General features: G+C 40.6%; 1 protein-coding gene across 1 annotated transcript in view; it reads left to right on the top strand.

Moving 5' to 3' along the window:
* Window positions 1–18604, top strand: part of cacna1db (calcium channel, voltage-dependent, L type, alpha 1D subunit, b) — a 114085-nt gene that overhangs the window by 94253 nt on the left and 1228 nt on the right. Inside the window, exons 42-49 of the mRNA XM_078288239.1 lie at window positions 5162–5298; window positions 7198–7314; window positions 8289–8755; window positions 10901–10927; window positions 11406–11546; window positions 11844–12001; window positions 17902–18014; window positions 18276–18410. Coding sequence (XP_078144365.1) covers window positions 5162–5298; window positions 7198–7314; window positions 8289–8755; window positions 10901–10927; window positions 11406–11546; window positions 11844–12001; window positions 17902–18014; window positions 18276–18410 — 1295 coding nt within the window. The remainder of the gene's footprint in view (window positions 1–5161; window positions 5299–7197; window positions 7315–8288; window positions 8756–10900; window positions 10928–11405; window positions 11547–11843; window positions 12002–17901; window positions 18015–18275; window positions 18411–18604) is intronic.

Genomic DNA, 18604 nt, shown 5'->3' with positions numbered 1-18604 from the left:
CTGCTCAATTACAAGCGAACCAGGGCTTGTAGTAGCTTGTTTATTGGACAGAGACAGAGACACCTGTCATCCTGCCAGGTTAGAGATTTGGCATCAAGGGAAGTCAAAACAAATGTGATTGCAGTCTCTCAGTCTGTAACTTAAGATAAGCATGATGGACTTGTCTGAGCTCATGCTGTAATTACCTCCTCTGGTGTTCATTCCTGTAAAGAACACATGAAGAAATAATTGAATATGAGCATCAGTTCAGACTGCAGCCCTCACTCTTTCCAGACGGCAACATCCGTCTCCTCATGCCCGTAAAACTGTGCGCTTTGAGGTCATTTGGGATAATCGGTTTGGATTACGATCTCGCTCCTAATAAACTTTAATTCACTTGAAAAAGGACAGAGACTCGCATTTGGTGCGCACCCGGTGTCAAATGGCATCACTCGTTTATGTACTTTCACTTTTCAGAATTAAAGGAGTAAATAAAATGAGTAAATGCTCCAGAGAATAAATGCTCCAGAGTTTATAAACCGCTGCAAACATGCTTGGTGTGAACGCATCAATCTACATAACCCCCTCGATCTTCGTCCATGCAGCTCTTCCAGTGTCCCACTATGCTTCCTCTGCTTCCACACCACGCTCCGTGTTTTAGACCTCACACTTGATACAACTGCATGCCTTTGTGTACAGTAGTTTGCTAACCCCTTCTCTTTTTTTGCTCTTTTCTGCCAAGCTTCTCTTTTCCACAGCTCCCTCCTCTCTCTTTCAGTAGAGTACTCAGTCACTCAGTCGTTGGCCCTCTCCTCCTCTCTCTCTGCCGTCCTGAGCGCTCTGGGGCAGTTCTGTTTTAGTCCGGTGGCATGGAACTACAGTTACCTCTCTCTCAAAACCTTCAGGCTCTGTCCAGACAAAGAACCTGCTATCACTCACGGGCCCAAAGCCATAATATTCATCAAACACTGATCTGCCTAAAAAAAATCTGCCTAAAAAAAAAAATCTTGGTCTTAAAACAATGTTATGTACGATCCCTTGTGTCAGTTTTTTTCTTGAAACAAGTGAAAATATCTTCAAATTAGTCAGATCACCTGATTTGTTTCAAGATATGTCGCTTGATTCAAGAAAATTCAAAGTAAAGTGTGTTATGAACATATGATTTGTTTGAGATCAGCACTCACATTCTTAAGGCTTATTCTTAATGGGCCCAGGCATTCATCTACATCTGAAACTGTCTGGATAACATAGGTGAAGTAAAAATAAGTAAGTAGTAAAAATTCAGTCAGCCTGTAAGATGTTGGCTTTCACCTATCCAGTCTTTTCAGATGTACATGACATGCTGTTTGGTGAAGGTGGCAAAAATCACCAGGTTCTTTTTTAGAAAAAATAAAATGTTGTAAATGCCCTCAGATATATCTTTGATCAGGGAAAATGAGCAGGGTTTTCTATCTGAACAGAGCCTCTCTTAGTTTCTCTCTGGCTGTGTTGGGATGATCTAGAGAAATGGGCCAGGTGCTTAAAGATGGCGGCCTGCGGGATTAACAAGCAAATCAGGTCCCGTCACACTGTGCAGGGCGCTTATTTTTAAATTCTTTGCACTGTGAGAAGACAAGGTACAGCGTTGTACCTTTTGTCACTGGGACTGTACCTTTGTCAAAACGGTACAGCCCCAGTTTTTTACCTTTTTGTCAAAATGGCACAACCCCAATGACAAAAGGTACAAGTCTGTGCCTTGTTGTCTCAGTGTGGGAGGGAGTGAATATGATAATATTGCCAAATCAGGGGGCTTCCATTTTCAAGCATGTGGCCCATTGTCATTTTTGTCACCTTTTCTTGATTCTGCTCAACCTAAAATGGGTCAAGGAAATGTGGCAACGAAAAGAAAAAAAAAAGCATTTACCATGCCCTGATACAGCCTCTGTTGTTCCTATTTAGTCATCGTCCCCAGTCTGCTTCAGCAGCCAATAATCTGAGTGAATCAGAGCCACGCTTGAATAGATAGTGCACTGCGCTGCCTCCCTGCATGGCAACTGATGTGTAGACACAACTTCCTCTATGGTTGAATGAAGCACCTGTTTCCTCGAGAGGGCAACTGCAGATCCGACCCTCTCTGCTTTCCCAGAGTCTTTACTGTGCTGTAGCTCCCTGCATGCGCTTATCAGTGTAGATCATGTTGTTCTTCTTGGATCCGAGATGTAAAATGGCTGTTTGTCTGTCTCCAAAGTGGTGAATGTTAAATGTGGCGTATGCAAAGTGTTTTGGGATAAAGTACAACCGCCTGTTTTGAAGCAGTGGTCTGCGTGGTAGTAATTGGATGGATTTATTTGCTCTGAAGTGTGGAGTTTCTTAAGCCTTTCTGTTCAGTACAGTAGTATCTGGATAGACTTGCCTCCAGACTTTTTGTTTGGTGATTCATGTGTTAGCAGCGGTCGTTGCTGTTTCTGCTGTTTTCTGCCTATCCTTACATCTCCCTCTGGGTGTTTTCGTGAAATGTTTCATGATGAGCAGTCAGGGTGGGATGGTAATATTGATAATGATGTTTGTCCATATCAGTTCAGCTGTATAAGGAGGAGATGAGTAAGTTTCATTTGTTTTCGCAACAGGTCAAAGGTCAGATCTAGTGCATGTGTGAGGTGTGTGGGTGGGTGTGTGTGAGTGTGTGCAGTTGTGCTTGCATGAATGTGTGTGCTGCGTGTTTCTTTGTTTGTTGGCAATTGGATGAGAGGAGTGTTAAATAACCACAAACGTGTGTCACGCAGGATGAGAGCTACAGATATAGATAGTATGTTATCTGCCGTGTGTGTGTGTGTGTGTGTGTGTGTGTAGACCACTTTTGCAGAGTCTTACACGTTCCCACGCAGATTTTGCAATGTCAACATCCAAGGTATAAATTGAAACTGTAATGAGAACAATAACTTTCAGCTACACCTTTGCCTAATTATTCAAATCTGAAGAGATATATTAATAAGAGTCCATACTCTGAATTAACTGAATTGAAAGTGAATTTGATGCCAACGGTGCATTGGTCCTAGTCTGCGATAATTCGGGCCTGTCCCATGATGCAGTGCAGACAGTTCTCAGAGATTACATATTACTCCCAGATAAATCTTACAGACCATGGTTTCTTTGATGTGCTCCTGAAAAAAGTACTTACTTTATGATATGATGGTGTGTTAGGGTGCTATGCAGAGGTGTGACCAAGTCAACTCTGCTCAACGCCCAAGTCAGTCTCAAATCTTGAGGCACAAGTCTCAAGTCAAGTCCCAAGTCTAAATGTAGAACACCAAATCAAGTCAGAACAAATCAAGTGTCCAGTATCAATTTAATATCTTAAAGAAAACAAAATATGTAGGACTTTCCAATGCAATATTGTTTTAATAGGAGAAAAACTTGGTAAGAGCATCATTGATTTCTATAATCAGTTTCAACCAACAAATTCAGTTATTCCATAGAAATTCAGAAAACAATTTACAATTTCCCATTTGGCAGACGCTTTTACCCAAAGCGACGTACACATGAGATTTTAATACAACACAAGCAAAGATCTAGTCAGGAGAGGGTTAGTTTTTTTTTTGGTTACACAGTCCATCAGGTGAGAAGGTGTTCACTAAAGAGCTGGGTCTTTAGCCTTTTCTTAAAGATTGAGAGGGACTCTGCGGATCGAATGGAGTTTGGTAACTCGTTCCACCACCGAGGAACCACAGAAGAAGAGTCTGACTAGAGACTTAGGGCCTTGTTGTGGCGGCAGCACCAGGCGCCGCTCCTTGGCAGAGCGTAGTGGGCGGGAGGGAGCGTAGACCTGAATGAGGGAGTCCAGGTAGATCGGAGCCGTTTTGGTTGCTGCTTTGTAGGCGAGCATCAAGGACTTGAACTTGATCATGACACCCAAGTTTCTGGCAGAAACAACAACAGAATTTCAATTCAGTTGTTCAATTTCCAATCTAAGTTATTTACACAAACAGAAGATCTTTTGTCAAGAGTTTAGAAACCTTTTCATCAGAGTACAAGTCAAAGTCAAGTCCCAAGTCACCAAAACCCAAGTCAAGTCTCAAGTCTTCTCTTCATGCATCAAGTCAAGTCTCAAGCGATTAAACTCGACTCGAGTCCAAGTCATGTGACTCGAGTCCTTCTATGTTATTATAATTGTCAGGAATCCAGCCGAGGTCCATTGATTTTCTCATTATGCATATTCAGTTCATTTTGTTTGCCTTTTGCCTGTCTTGTTTTCTGCTCTGTGTGTCTGTGTCCAGTTCCCATAATCCAGCCCCTCCTGCTTCAGCTCCAATGATTGGTTTACCTGTTTCCCGCTCTTACCTGTTCCACCTTGTCTCTGCCTCCTCTGCATCATCTACCAGCCAATCTTCTGCTAGCCCTTCAAAGCACACCTGTCTCCACTTATCGTTAGCTAGATGATGTGTATACATACCTTGTGTTGTCAGTCTTTGCCAGTTCGTCCCAGTGTTTTCTCCTGTGTGTCGTTCCAGCCAACTTGTTATGACCTTTTGCCTTCCTACTGGATTCTGTCTCAGCTCGCTGGTTTTGTGCTGTTGCCCGGATTGTTTGGATTATCTGGTTCTGACTTGGATTTGGACTTTGGTTTTCGGCTCAGTAAAGACCCTTGAACTTTTATCCCTGCCTCCGCCTGGTGTGTTCCGCTTTTGGGTCCTAACTACAAACCTGACATAAAATGCTTTGGCAGTGAGGATTTATGGCATTTAGGCTATTTTGTTGGCTTTACGTTTCAGTAACATGTTGTTGTGGAAGTATTTTGGTGTTGAAATATTTCATTGTCAAGTTATTAGTCTTTTAAAACCTTCGTTATTGAGGTGTTTGACTGTTGTGGTATTTTACTGTCAAGGAATTTTACTGGTGAGGTATTCTAGTTTTGAGGTTTTGACTCTAACCTGAGGATTTGGTTTTGATTTTCTGGTCTTGATTTTGGTATTAAAGTATTTAGGTGTTGAGGTATTTTAATGTCGGGGTATTTTTGGTTTTGAAGTATTTTAGTGTTGAGGTATTTTGGTATTGAATTATTTTGGTGTTTTCAATTTTGAGGTATTGTAGTGTTGTAGTGTTGAGGTATTTCAATGCTGAGCTGTGTTGGTGTTGAAGTATTTTGGCACTGCGGTATCTTGGTGTTGACTTGGGAGGCTTTGGTGTGTCTGGTCTGTTCACTCAGATGACGAGGTAACGGTGGGGAAGTTCTATGCCACCTTCCTGATACAGGACTACTTCAGGAAGTTCAAGAAGCGCAAAGAGCAAGGTCATGTGGGAAGGCACTCATGGGAGGGGCTTAATACCACCATGGCTCTACAGGTGAGTACACGTCATCATCATGTTGCATGTTTTTATGCATGTTTTATACCCAAGAAGATTCTACAGATCATTTCAACAAAATGGTAATAATTTCAAAATACGTCAGAAATAAAAAAAGGTTCTGTCAATCATAAAGTTAACATTGAATCATAAAGTTAACATAGAAATCAGAAGGATTTGGTAACGCTTTATCTTCTGGGTCCACAATTTCCTAATAATTTCCTAGAAATTAACTGTTAATTTCTTGGAAGTTTCCTGGAAAGAACCATGAAATGATGTAGTAGTTCTATAGAAAATGTTTGTTTGGTGGAGTCGATAAGATACTTTCCTGGAAAACCATAAACTACTTAAGTTATTAGTCATATAATTATTTAATAGTTATTTGTTGAATTCATTCCTCTAATTTTGTAAATACTTTAACTACTACATAATTTCATGGTTCTGTCTTGGAAATTACCAGGTACTTACCAACTCTACAATTTAACTCTTTCTCAATTTTCCCGATATAATGTAACGGTTCTTTCCAGGAAACATCCTAAAAAATTAACACTTCCTTTCTCAGAAATTATTAGGAAATTGCGGATCCGGAAAATAAATCGTTACCAAAGATTTTTATCATCTTGTTAGTTAACAGTGTTGTAAAACAGACTGTGATCAGTGTGATTGTAATCATATGTAGCGGTCTGAGTAGACAATTCAGCTCCTGAACAAACTCGCTGCTGCTGCCTGGCACTTTGCCTGCAGCGCTGCAGTTTGCCTTCTGACTTTTGACAGCGTTTAGATTTACCTTTCTCTGAACCAGATAGAAATACTATCTTAGATACAAAGCTGGTAATGACTCATAGGTTTGGTGTGACTATTAGGTTGGATATGTAGGGAGTTGTGGGTGTCTGTCTGTGTGTGTGTCATAGCGTTGTCATACCAGAATTTTGACTTCAATACAAAAAATTGATACTACGATACCAAACATGAAAAAACATCAAGCAGTGTGTTACCACATTGACCTGAACGGCTTTGGAGCAACTTTTGCTCCGGGTTTTGACACGTCAGTTGGTGTTCGTCTTTGTCGGCTCTATAAGGGAAATAGTTTCACATTTCCCTCCTGCCACCAATCTGTCAACCAGTTCAGTGAACTGGGATTCAGTTTCAGACTGTTTCCATGTGTTCAGCTGTTTGACTCTTCACTGCTGCAGTCCGCTGTCAGGAGCCAGACTGCAGCTCTGTCTAGTCCAGTCCTTCTCTTATTTCTTCTAACTAGTCCAATCCACCTGCCATCGGCCAACCTCTACCAGGGAGAAACCCTGTTAAGTATCCCGACCTATTTCACACAAAAGTAGTGTGAAAGAAAGCGGGAAAAGCAAAGGAAAGGGATGACCAATCAGAATCGAGCAAAGAAGGTTTTTCCGTAGCCTGTTGGCAGACATGCTAACACATCTCTCCCTTGACATACTGTAACTCCTGTAAACATAGCTTCTGTAAACATACTATGATGTTAGCACAAACTTGAGGCATGACAGCATCTGAAACTGACATCTCCTTTTTAATAGCAAACTCAACCGAAATGTTCTTCTCCGAGCCGGGAAGTTTAATACAGCTGCTGTTTTCCTATAGACCCCAAAAATGGCTGATTTGGGTCTGTCCTTCAGCTTGCAGAACACATTTAGTAGAAGTAAAAAATGTTTAGAAAATAAAATCAATCAAAAATCAGTGCTCTCTAAAGTTATCATGACAACAGTAGTGTGTGTTTGTTGTGGGGCGAGGTGAATGCATGTGTGAGTGTGTCCGTGTGCCTTCCTGTGCATGCCTGAAATGTGTGTGTATATATACATTGGCATATATCTTTACAGCTGTGTATGTGTGTGTGTTCCTTCTGGCTCTCAGCTGCTATCTCCATTGCAGGCCGGCCTGCGCACGCTGCATGACATCGGTCCGGAGATCCGTCGAGTCATATCATGTGACCTGCAGGAGGAGGGGCTTGTAGATGCCAATGGAGAGGAAGAAGAGGAAATATACAGGGTAACAGTCTTTAATATAGTTTTATATTACAGTTCCTAACTTTTTATTACAGGTTTCTTTGGGTGGGTCAGGTGGGGACAATCTATTGATTTCATTTTGACAAGGTTTGTTTATGTTTTTATGTTTGCTTGTTCCTCTTTCAGATAGTAGTGTTCATTAGCAGTGAAACAGAGCAGGGGAGGTGAAAGTAGCCTACTTGAAGTTTGTTTTTTTTGGGCCAGGACCTAAATTGTGCAAATTCACTGTCATCACGGGGTCCAGTTACACTTAAACATGCTGTCTTTTTCTGAAGGGAGCCACTGGAAACAGGCCCAGAAATTTTTTTTTTGGTTCCCAAGCCATAACTCAAAGAGAGGCTTCTAAAAATCCTGGTGTTTTGTGGTTCACTTGTAAATCTAAAAGTGTAACAGGGCTGTTCATTCCAGGAACCCAAGTAGCAGAAGACAGGCAACACCTTAGCCCCAAACTGTTTTCATGTCAACAACTCCTAGGTTCACATTACAGTAAGTCATGCATTCCTGGAAAGAATGGAACGTATTATCACCATAAACCTTCTTATACACTGTTGTTTTATTAGTGAATGAAAAAAGACCCATTTCGTAATCCCTATTTCAACTGAAGTGTCTGCATGTTTCTCTACTCTCTTGTGATTGTAAAATTTGCTCCAGGCAACATCAGGTATAATTTATATGTTGAGGTAGGATTAGTTCAAAGGAATTGCTGTTGATGGGGGTTTACACAGAAACCATGCAGGGAACAAATTGAAACATGGTGATGTATGGAGAGCAGTGCTGGTCAAATGGCAAGAATCTGTTGTTAGTAATATTTCACCATGATTCATTTTTTTCCAGACTTTTTAGAAACTTTTGAGATTGTTGGTGACGTCACTGGAGAGGCTAGCATTTTTGTGAGCCATACTTTATCATCATGCCGTCTTGTCTCAGTCCTCATTGGTTCCTGATGTCTCTCCGCAGCGTAATGGCGGTCTGTTTGGTAACCACGTCAACCATGTCAACGGAGATCAGCGAGGCTCCTCCCACCCGACCACCGTCACCCAGCGACCGCTACAAGTCCTGCCCTCCTCCTGCAGTGCCTCCACTGAGCCCGCCCACACCGGCAGGGCAGCCGGTGACACCGACAGGGGAGGGGAGACGGAGAGGAACTCCTCGCCAATCCAATATAACCATCATTATCACGCCCCTCACCCACATAACTACCCTCACTCTAATTCCACCTTCCGTCAGTCGCCGATATCCTCCAACGCCAACCTCAACAATGCCAACGTGCCCTCACTTCTCTCCATGACCAATGGGAGGCAGCAGCAGCGCTCGTTAAGGCGAGAGCGGCCGCGTTCGACCAAGAACGGGGCGCCAGCCTCCTCTAGCTTTTCCTATCACAGCAAAGCAGAGCATGACCGGCCTTGGAGGTCGCACTCCACCAGGTCAGTTGATGGAGACTTAAAATTGACTTTGAGTGCTTGAAAATGACTAAATAAATACAATTTATTATTATTGTAATTAGTGTTTTGTATGTAAATGAGCATGGGGCTTGAAAGGTGATGGGCAGAGAGTCTTGTTCCTCCATAGGAGCCAGACAGAGCCAAGTCATCATCACAACACATCTGGTAGAACTGTTATACATGTCCCATCTAATATTTGATGCTCACATTTTTCAAAATATTTAAAAACTGACATAAATGGTTTGATTATTAATGAAGCAGAGCCTGTTAGTGTTGAATGTAGCAAATTTAGAGGAGCCAAATTGATGTATTTTAACGCAAAGCTAACTTCTGACAGCTGAAAAGAGAGCAAGGCTTTCCAAACAATTCACGGATGGAGCCAAAGTGCGGCCGTAGTTCAGTAAAAAGTGGGACTTGTACAGTGGCTGCATGTGAAGAGTTTGGTTCCAAAATGAGATATCCACCATTTGAAGAAAATGACACCTATTATCACAAAATGGCTGAAAACAAATCCTGGTACTTTTTAAAGGACGGCAAAATAATAATCTCACGCTACATTAAATCCCCTGGAGCATTTTCTTTTATCAGATCACGGTTAGTCCCTTCCCTTCCAGAAAACGCAGTAAATACATTCCATAAAAGTGAATCATCACCTTACGGCATGATGCCCCCTACACACACGAGCACATCGATGTATACTCACATTCTCACTGTTACATGTTATTACAGAGGACATGTACAGACTCATCATATTGACATTCAAAAATCATTTCATTTAGTATCGACTACGGTGTACTTAATGAACTAAAGAGTTGTGGCAGGCAGGGATGAGGTCCAGTGTTCATCGGGAGGCGAAGAAGAGAGGTGAGGGGAGGCCTGATGGGACAACAAGCAACCTGGTTCCCTTTAACATCGTTTTTAACTGGCCAGACCAGTTTCGGTGTTGTGGCGGACACCGGGAAGAGCTGGGTGTGCCGGCTTATTTGAGTGCACAAATGGCTGGCGGCAGCGTCAAAACCAACCCCGATCCTCAACATGACAGATCTAGTGAGAAGAGAGAGCGTCAATACCGATGATTGTGAATATCTACACGGCTTTCTTGAGCTCAAAGGGGGAGGGGGGAGCATATCTAACCAGCTCTAGAGAGAAGGAAACCTACATGGACTTTGAATGTTTCTTTTGACCAGAAGCCCCTAAAACGAGCGCACCCTCCTGTCTTCTCAGTAGGCGTTGAAGCCTTGGGGAAAAGACCAGAGTTTTATTTACATTAGGTGGACTGTGATCCACAGTAGAGTTGTCTGGTCTTGTCCTGAAGCTTTATCACCTACTGAAAAGAAAGGAGACAGAAGAGATTTTAAGTGGTTTCAGGTGTGAGACAGGCTTGTGGCCTCATGATGCCACTGCTCACCTCTCTCTGCCTCCCAACTGACGTTTAACCCCCACCCCTGCCTGCCACAAGAGTTTCATTCCAAAATCACATATCCACCGTTTGACACCACTTCTAAAAACATAATCACTGGAAGAACAACTTAATATGGTATTGAAATCATCAGTTATCTTGAGGCAGATATCTAGAAATCTTGAAGCCACTTCCTAGAAAGGATAATATGGTGGTAGTCACTGTAGAAGACCCATTGCATTAGTTCTTCAGAGATATCTTTCTTGAATATTGTTGTAAAATCAAAATGGTATATTGTAAACTGTAGAGTCTCGCAACTAACTAGCTATGAGACCATTCCTTATAAAGAGAGAAAATAGGAGAAATGAGTCCAGTAGTTCAGCAAGCATTTGGAAAAATTCAGATTCTACAATGGCTATGTCTGCGTAGCATTTTGGAATGAAACCCTTCATTCATTAATGTGTAGTACTCCTCATTCACTACTCATTTGCACAAATGAGATTTTATATATATATATATATATATATATATATATATATATATATATATATATATATATATATATATATATATATATATATATATATATATATATATTTATTTTTTTACTGTTTTAATTTGTGTCCTTTTGTCATTGCATGCAACCTCTCTTCTCCTCTTCCTTTCCTTGCTCTCCTGTCCCACATAAACCTGTTCTCCTGAATGACCTCCTCCTGTCCTCGGAGCAGGACACGCTACTATGAGGCCTACATTAGGTATGTGCATGGTGATATGCTTTAACTGAGGTCCTTTGCACACTTACACTACTAGTGTTGCTGGCAGGTTGCCTTGGAGAGGATTAAGTTGCCTGAAAAACAAGTGATGAACACAGTTTCTTACTTGCAAGTAAAAGAAGAGATAATATGTGGGAGTTTCATTACATGTGATGATAGAAAGGCCTGTGGGGAATTTGCGTTTTTGTAATCTCATGGTGAATCAAATTTTTCTGTAAAATCAACGTTTCCTCATAGATATGGAGTGTTGATGTATTACTGCACTGAAACTGCATTAAAAAAAAAAACTTAAATCCTTTAAAAAACACAGCAACTGCAATTTAAAAAAAAAAAAAAAAAAAAAAAAAACAGGGACTGCTAGTTCTCACAAATAATGTTCAAATAATACAGCAAGCAACAGTTTAATAATTTCCCCTGTTGACAAGCAACAATCATTGTAACTTTGACCTTCCGACCCCAGGTCAGAAACAGGGGGCGGTCTCTATCCCACCATCCGCCGAGAGGAGCCGGGGGGCGGGGAGAGCGATGACGAGCGGGGCTCTGGAGAGTACTACAGCGGGGAGGAGTCTCACGAGGATGACATCATGCTCACAAGGGACAGGTATTGTCATGGCAACCGCTCAACTGATGTTAAAACAGACTGACAACAAACCTGTCTTTCATACTAAATACTTCTACTGCCACTGTATGCGTCTAATGTGACTGCAAGTATTTTCCCTCTGAATGGAAGACAGTGTATCAGCAGCGAATGACACTGCTGATTACTAGGACAGCCAATATCAGTGTCTGACTAATCTCAAACTCCCAGGAGAATATAAATATGAAAACTCATAAATATAATACAAAAATGAAAATCCACTCTAAGATATAAATGTTTTGTCACTGTTATGTTTTGCAGGTTGTCTAATAAGGACTACCATGATCCAGAAGGAGACTTGGACCTTGAAGCCTCCAGGGGTGAACATCAGCCTGACGGTTACTATGACGATGACCAACAGCCCATCTGCCAAGATGGCAGGCGGTCACCTAGGAGACGGTTTCTGCCCTCACCCCAAAGTGAGTTGCTACGACAACCGTGATTGTCTTTTCTTTCTTTCTTTTTCCTTTTTTACTGAGTCATTTTGAAGTGTTAGAGATTCACTTATACTTCAGAATTACCTTCCTTACACATATTTGTTTTTTCTTCTTCCTGTATTTTATCATTGTGTTGTATCACTTCACTTATGTGTTTTTATTATTATACAAATAAATGAACTAGGCTAAACTAATCTTAGCTCAGATTAAGTCAAAATTGAACTAGTGAACATAGTTTTGTTATCGGTATTTTGATATTGCCAGTATTTTATCAGAATATATTGTCTGTCACAACCGTATATATTGTAACTATGAATAACATTCTCTTTTCTTGTGTTTTACCCCTCCCAGCCCAATTACATTGTCAAAATTACAGTTCCATTTGTTACCTGTCACGAGCGTTTATACATTTCAACTGTGAATAACATTATTCTTTTGTGTTTTTGTATTAAAAAAATATCAAATCTGGTCACAGCACTATTTAAAGCTGGAATCCGGGACTTTTTTCCAGTGATAAATAGCTATTTTATCAGGTTGCACAATACCAACTGGCAGTATTGCCATGGTTGGAGACGCAGACGAAATTTTAGCCAACACAGGTTACCTGCACTGGGTAACCATGTGCTACTAGCTAGTTAGCCTACTAGCCTAGCCAAAGAAATTACATTGAAAAATGTTTTTGGCCAACCTGATTAATATGCTAGCGGGACACACTGTACGCTGCTGTTACTGTCAAGTCACAATATTTACACCAACATAGTGATGTTATTGCTTAATTTCATTACAAAAGTTATAATCATTGAAAGTCAAATTACCTGGTCCAATGAAGCCATTTTTACTAGGGTGGGAACTGTTTACTGGTGAGCTACACTGGCTGCTACACCTTCTTTGATGATATAATTGATAATATAATACTTCCGAGGTTGTTTGTAGTCCGAACATCGTTTCAAATACTTTTCGCCGCCAGAGGGGAAGACAAAGCATTGAAATCAGGGAAATCCCGGATTTCAGTTTTAAATACAATTTATTTATTCATTATTTACAGAGAAACGGCAGTGTTTCAGGCCATGTCCACACTAAGCCGGGTAAATTAGAAAATGGTGTTTTCGTGTCGTTTGCGTTTCCATCCACACTAGCGTTTCCACGCCGTTTTCTAAAAGTGTCCCGTCCACACTAATACGCCAAAAATATATGAAAACGGTGAAATCTACCCTATTGGGCATGCGCAAGCCTCCGACCCATGACGTTTATGTCGTTACCATCGTGGTTACCACTGTTTACGGAAGTGTTGTCATGGCTGCAGTAGCAGAGCCTTAAGCGCCAACAAGATGTCCAAATCACGACAAAAGATGGACAAAAGCGAGCCAGACTTCCTTGTCTGGACAGACGACGAAGTCGAGCTGTTTTTGAAAGTAACAAACGACTACAAGACCGCCAAAGCCATGGAGAATATAGACTGGGAGTCTTTTGGGAGTGTGACTACCGCCTGAGATCACATGACAATCCCACGCCAGCGTTTTTGAAAAGCTACATTTTCTCTGTCCACACTACAACACGAAGCCGGCGTTTTCAGGTTTATCCACTTTGGAAAGCTCCGTTTTCGGTGGTCGAAAACGCCGACTTAGTGTGGATGGAAGGTTAAAACAGAGAAATAAAGATGCGTTTTCAAATTTACCCGGCTTAGTGTGGACAAGGCAGTCTCAGTAACCTTCCTCAGGCTGCATAAAAAGGGCAAGTGGCACACTGTGTTATACAATAGGCCATCAGGCACAGGTGTGGCTTCAATTAAGCAATCAGTTAGTGAGGCAGAAAAGAGTGACATTATTTTACATCCAGAAAACAACTCAATTCATAATCTTCATTCATTCCCTATGGTCCCAGTGAATTTAATGTATGGATCCAGAACATTTCTCTACGTAAGGCTGGCGTTACACATGAAACTTTTTCACGCAGCTCTGTTGTATTCAACCGAGTTTCATCAGAGTTGCTGTGTATCAACCCCTGCAATTAACTGGAAAGTTGCGTGCAACCTGTGTGCATCAAGTTGCAACTAGGTTAATGCAACCAATGCAACAGCCAATTAAAATGCTGATATCACATTACATGACTTTCAGTTGGGCCAGTTAGTAATACAACCAGCTGATAGCATAAATAACAAAAACAATGGCATACAGCTTGTGACAAGGAACCAAGAAAAATAAATCACCATCATCCAGTATTTTGAAGATTTGTGGATTAGCTTACATTTAAATTTTGTCGTATTTCATCCAGGTAGTTTAAGTATTTCCCATATAGAAAGTTAAACCTGCATTTCAGACTCTATAACCAATCCTGAAACTAATGTGTGCTATGTGAGATTTCCTTGAGATGTAATGATATAAACCAATATCCACACAGCAGCCAGCTGTGTTGCTGTTTTCACCTCTTTTCTAAAGCTTGTTGTCAAAACCTGGACCGACGCGAAGCTCCTCCCGACCCATTCAGCAGCTTTTAATTCTTTTAAAACTAGCTTGTCTCCTCTCGCTGTTTAAAAGCGCTTGCCCCATCCCATTCCTGGAAAAAATTCTCGTAATGACGAAATCGATGAAGTGAGCGAGTAAACTAGTAAGCTTGCTGCCTACCTCTTCACTTGGCATTGTGGAACATGTAATCTTCAGTGGGAGAAAACACTTCTCCGTAGGTACATTTAGCTTAGCTACAGTAAAGTTGCATGAACTCGCAACTTTCAACATCTCCAATGGATTCACCAATGCAACCAAGTTGCGAGAATAGTGTCACTGTGTAACGCCGGGCTAAGAGTACTGTGTGGTTGGCTTCTAGAAAATGTTTGGCTACAGGTTTGGTGATATCTCCTCCACTAACAGCACTCTTCTGTTGTGAAATTCTTGTTATCGCTCCTGTAAAAATCAAAGAACAAGGGCACTGAATTAGGTAGATCACATGGTCAGAGTTGCAGATCACAACCCTTAACTTTAAAGTCACACTGAAATGAAAAATGACTGTTTCACCTTTGTAGGTATTTTATGCCAAAAAATGACAAACCATGTATTTTCTTGTATATTCGTATAAAAATTGCATGACTTTTACTTGCTGGAAAACAAAACAATCTTTAGTGGTGACTTCAGCGTGAACCCGGAGGCCACATGAAAATTCCAACCAATAAAACTATCTGATTTTTGAGCAGTCCCCACTCCCATCCAATAAAACTGCCTTTCCCTCCCTAACTGATATCCCATTGGTTTACCCTCTTGATGATTGCGTTATGTCCCGCCCCAAAATCCTGTTTCAACAGGAAATGCATCACCTTAAGGAAGCAGGATGCTCTCAAAATGCAGTTTCATTGTGACTTTAAAAGCTTTTCCTTTGTGTGGATGGGTGAAGCTGGCTGACTTGATCATATTGTTGATACACCTTCCACAAGTTCTGTTTCCCCAATTGCTGTCATCAGTTAACCAGGAAGACTTTGTTTTCACTCTAAGTTCAGAGGGGATTTTCACACATTCACATTTCTCTTCCTTTTGTATGACATAAGTGGTTTGTCCCTGAATGTGTTCCCCGATTTATCGTTTCCAGCCAACAGGTGCCAGTGTTTGTTAATCACCTTAGAAATATCTTTGGATCTACAGTATGATTTAAGGTAGTTACACATGCAATTTGTTGTTTTCTTGTTTCTCTGTGTTGATCTCTAAGTAACTTATTCCTGTCCAGAGATAATGCTGTTTTCATTTGCTGAAGTACGTCTTCCCTGCAGTAACCTTTGCACAGAAGTGATCCACTTGCATTTGCATCTGCTTTGCACATTCAGTAAGGTCTGATACTGTCCTTCTAATTCTTAGAAATTGGGAGTAGGGTAAACCCCTTTACAATGCAGGTGGGTGAAAACTGTTTGCATTCAAATTATTATTCCTAACTGTCGGTGTGCAGAATAGGCTTGTGGTCAGCTGTCGTTGAGATAATTTTATTTTAACATCCAAGAAATCAGTCTCTGTATTATTCCTGTTGGTACTAAATTTGCTAGTCGGACATTCATCAATAAACATCTTCCTGAGAGAGCCTGTCCAAAAGAAAAAGATATCATCAAAGAATCTAACCCAAATCTTAAACTGTTTAAATTTAAAATTTGTATAGATCACTGTTTCCTCCAATCTAGCCACAAATAAATTTGCATAAGAAGAGGCCGCATTACTGCCCATTGCGGTCCCTTGTTTTTGTTGGTAATATTCAGACATAAATAGGAAATAATTTCTATGTGATACAAAGTGTGCAAGTTTGTGTAATTAGTGTGTAGCTATCTCTGTTGCATTCTGGGAAAGGTAGTATTTCAGACTCTCCAGGCCTGTTGGTGTATAGACTTGAAATGTCAAGGCTCAGCATAAATGTTACTTCAGATGTGTTTTCAAAATTTTAAAAGTCTGTAGTGTCTAAATATGTGTTTAAATATGAAGGTAGCTGTTCCACTAAAGGACGAATGTGGAAATCCACAAATTGGGAAATTGGTTGAGATAAAGACGCTGAGATTATTGGATTGTTTAATGATTCATGAATTTTAGGCAGGGTATAAAACACTGGTCTCTTAGGAAATTTTTGGGTGAGAAAATCTGCAGACTCTGTAGTTACCTAATCGTTATCTAGCCACACTTTAATGATTCTGTCAGTTTCAGTTTTGAAAGTCACAGCTCAATCTGTCATAACACTGTTTAATACTCATTAACATAATAATCTTTGTTCAAAATCACTATAGGACCTCCTTTATCTGCTTGTTTAATTATAATGTCATCATAATCTTTTAGTGAAGTCAAGGCGTTCATTTCTGACTTTGATAGATTACTGTGATAATGTTGTTTTCTTTTCAAAACCTTTTTAACATCTGTTTTAACATCTGTCTTAGTTAAGTCATAGTAAATATGTATAGCATTGTTTGAGACAGCAGGTTTGAACTTAGACTTCAGTTTAAGAGGATTTCTTGTCGTCTCTGGATCCAATGAAGTCTGTTTTTAAAAGACTTAATTTTTCTCATAAAGCTACAAAGCTCAGTCTCAAGAGTAAAGTCCTCATCATCACTAGATGGAACAAATGAAAACTTTTTTTTTTTTTTTTTAATGGGGATTTTTCAGTCAGAGATGTTAATCATTATACTTTCACCTTCACATTTCCTCTCGGTCTCAGGTTGGGGGCTTCTGGCTTTGGATTTTTTTTGTTTTTGCGTTACCCATGCAAGCACCAAACCAAGTCAACTTTGCTCAAGTCTGTCTCAAGTCTTGAGGCACAAGTCTAAATGTACAGTAGATTACCAAGTCAAGTCCATGTCATTAATGTCAAGTCTAAATGTAGAACAGCAAGTCAAGTCAGAACAAATCAAGAGTCCAGTATCAATTTAATATCTTAAAGAAAACTAAATATCTAGGACTTTTCAATGCAATATGGTTTTAATAGGATAAAAACTTGGTAAGAGCATCATGAGTTTGATTTCTATAATCACTTTCAACTTCAATAAATTAAATCATTCCATACGAATGCAGAAAACAGAATTTAAATTCAGTCGTCTGGTGGAACAAATCTCATCACTTTCAATCTGAGTCATTTAGGCTATACAAACAAGAGCTTTTGTCAAGACTTTAGAAACCTTTTCATCAAAGTACAAGTCAAGTCCCAAGTCACCAGAACCCAAGTCAAGTCTCCTCTTCATGCATCAAGTCAAGTCTCGAATAATTCAAATTGTGACTTGAGTCTGACTTGAGTCCAAGTCATGTGACTCGAGTCCCCACCTCTGCCAAACATATATATATATATATATATATAAAGTATTGATTTTAAGTGTCACTATAGGTCACCAGAGTTGATCATGTAGAGTGTGAACAACATCTCCTGTTCTGTCCTCTTAGCCTCCAGCAGACCAACGTTCAGCTTCGAGTGTCTTCGCAGACGGAGCAGTCAGGATGACCTTCCTCCTTCTCCCTCCTGCACAGCACTTCCACTGCACCTGATGCAGCAACAGGTAACACACACACACACACACACACACACACACACACACACACACACACACACACACACACACACAGGGGACTTGAACACATAAAACATCCTCTTATAAAATTCTTCACCATCATAGTCTTCTTGGTACATTTCTTTAAGTAAAAAAGGGTCAGTTCACCATTTTTGAAGGTGCTACATATAGTCTTCAGTCTTCAGCTCCATATGTCTGCCTTCGTAGATTCTTTTTCTCCACCATGACCTTTGACCTCCGACCCTACAGGTAATGGCGGTGGCAGGGTTTGATGCCAGTAGAATCCACCGTCTGTCTCCGACACGCTCGCTGCGCTCCTGGGCCACACCCCCCGCCTCCCCCATCGGCCGTGACTCCTCCCCCTGCTACACACCGCTCATACAGGTGTGTGTGTGTGTGTGTGTGTAATAGATAACATAAGATAAGGTGAAACTTTATTGATCCCCATGAGGAAATTAGGTTGTTACAGCAGCAAAAGGGATTCAGCAGGGGAAAGAGAAAAATAGAATATTAACACAAAATAGAATAGAAAATAAGCAATAAAAACATAAAAAATGGCAATAAAAAATATAAATGAT

Source organism: Centroberyx gerrardi, chromosome 14, assembly GCF_048128805.1.
Source record: "Centroberyx gerrardi isolate f3 chromosome 14, fCenGer3.hap1.cur.20231027, whole genome shotgun sequence".
Taxonomy (NCBI): domain Eukaryota; kingdom Metazoa; phylum Chordata; class Actinopteri; order Beryciformes; family Berycidae; genus Centroberyx; species Centroberyx gerrardi.
The sequence above is the reverse complement of the archived record's forward strand: the minus strand, read 5'-3'. Positions and strand labels throughout refer to the sequence as shown.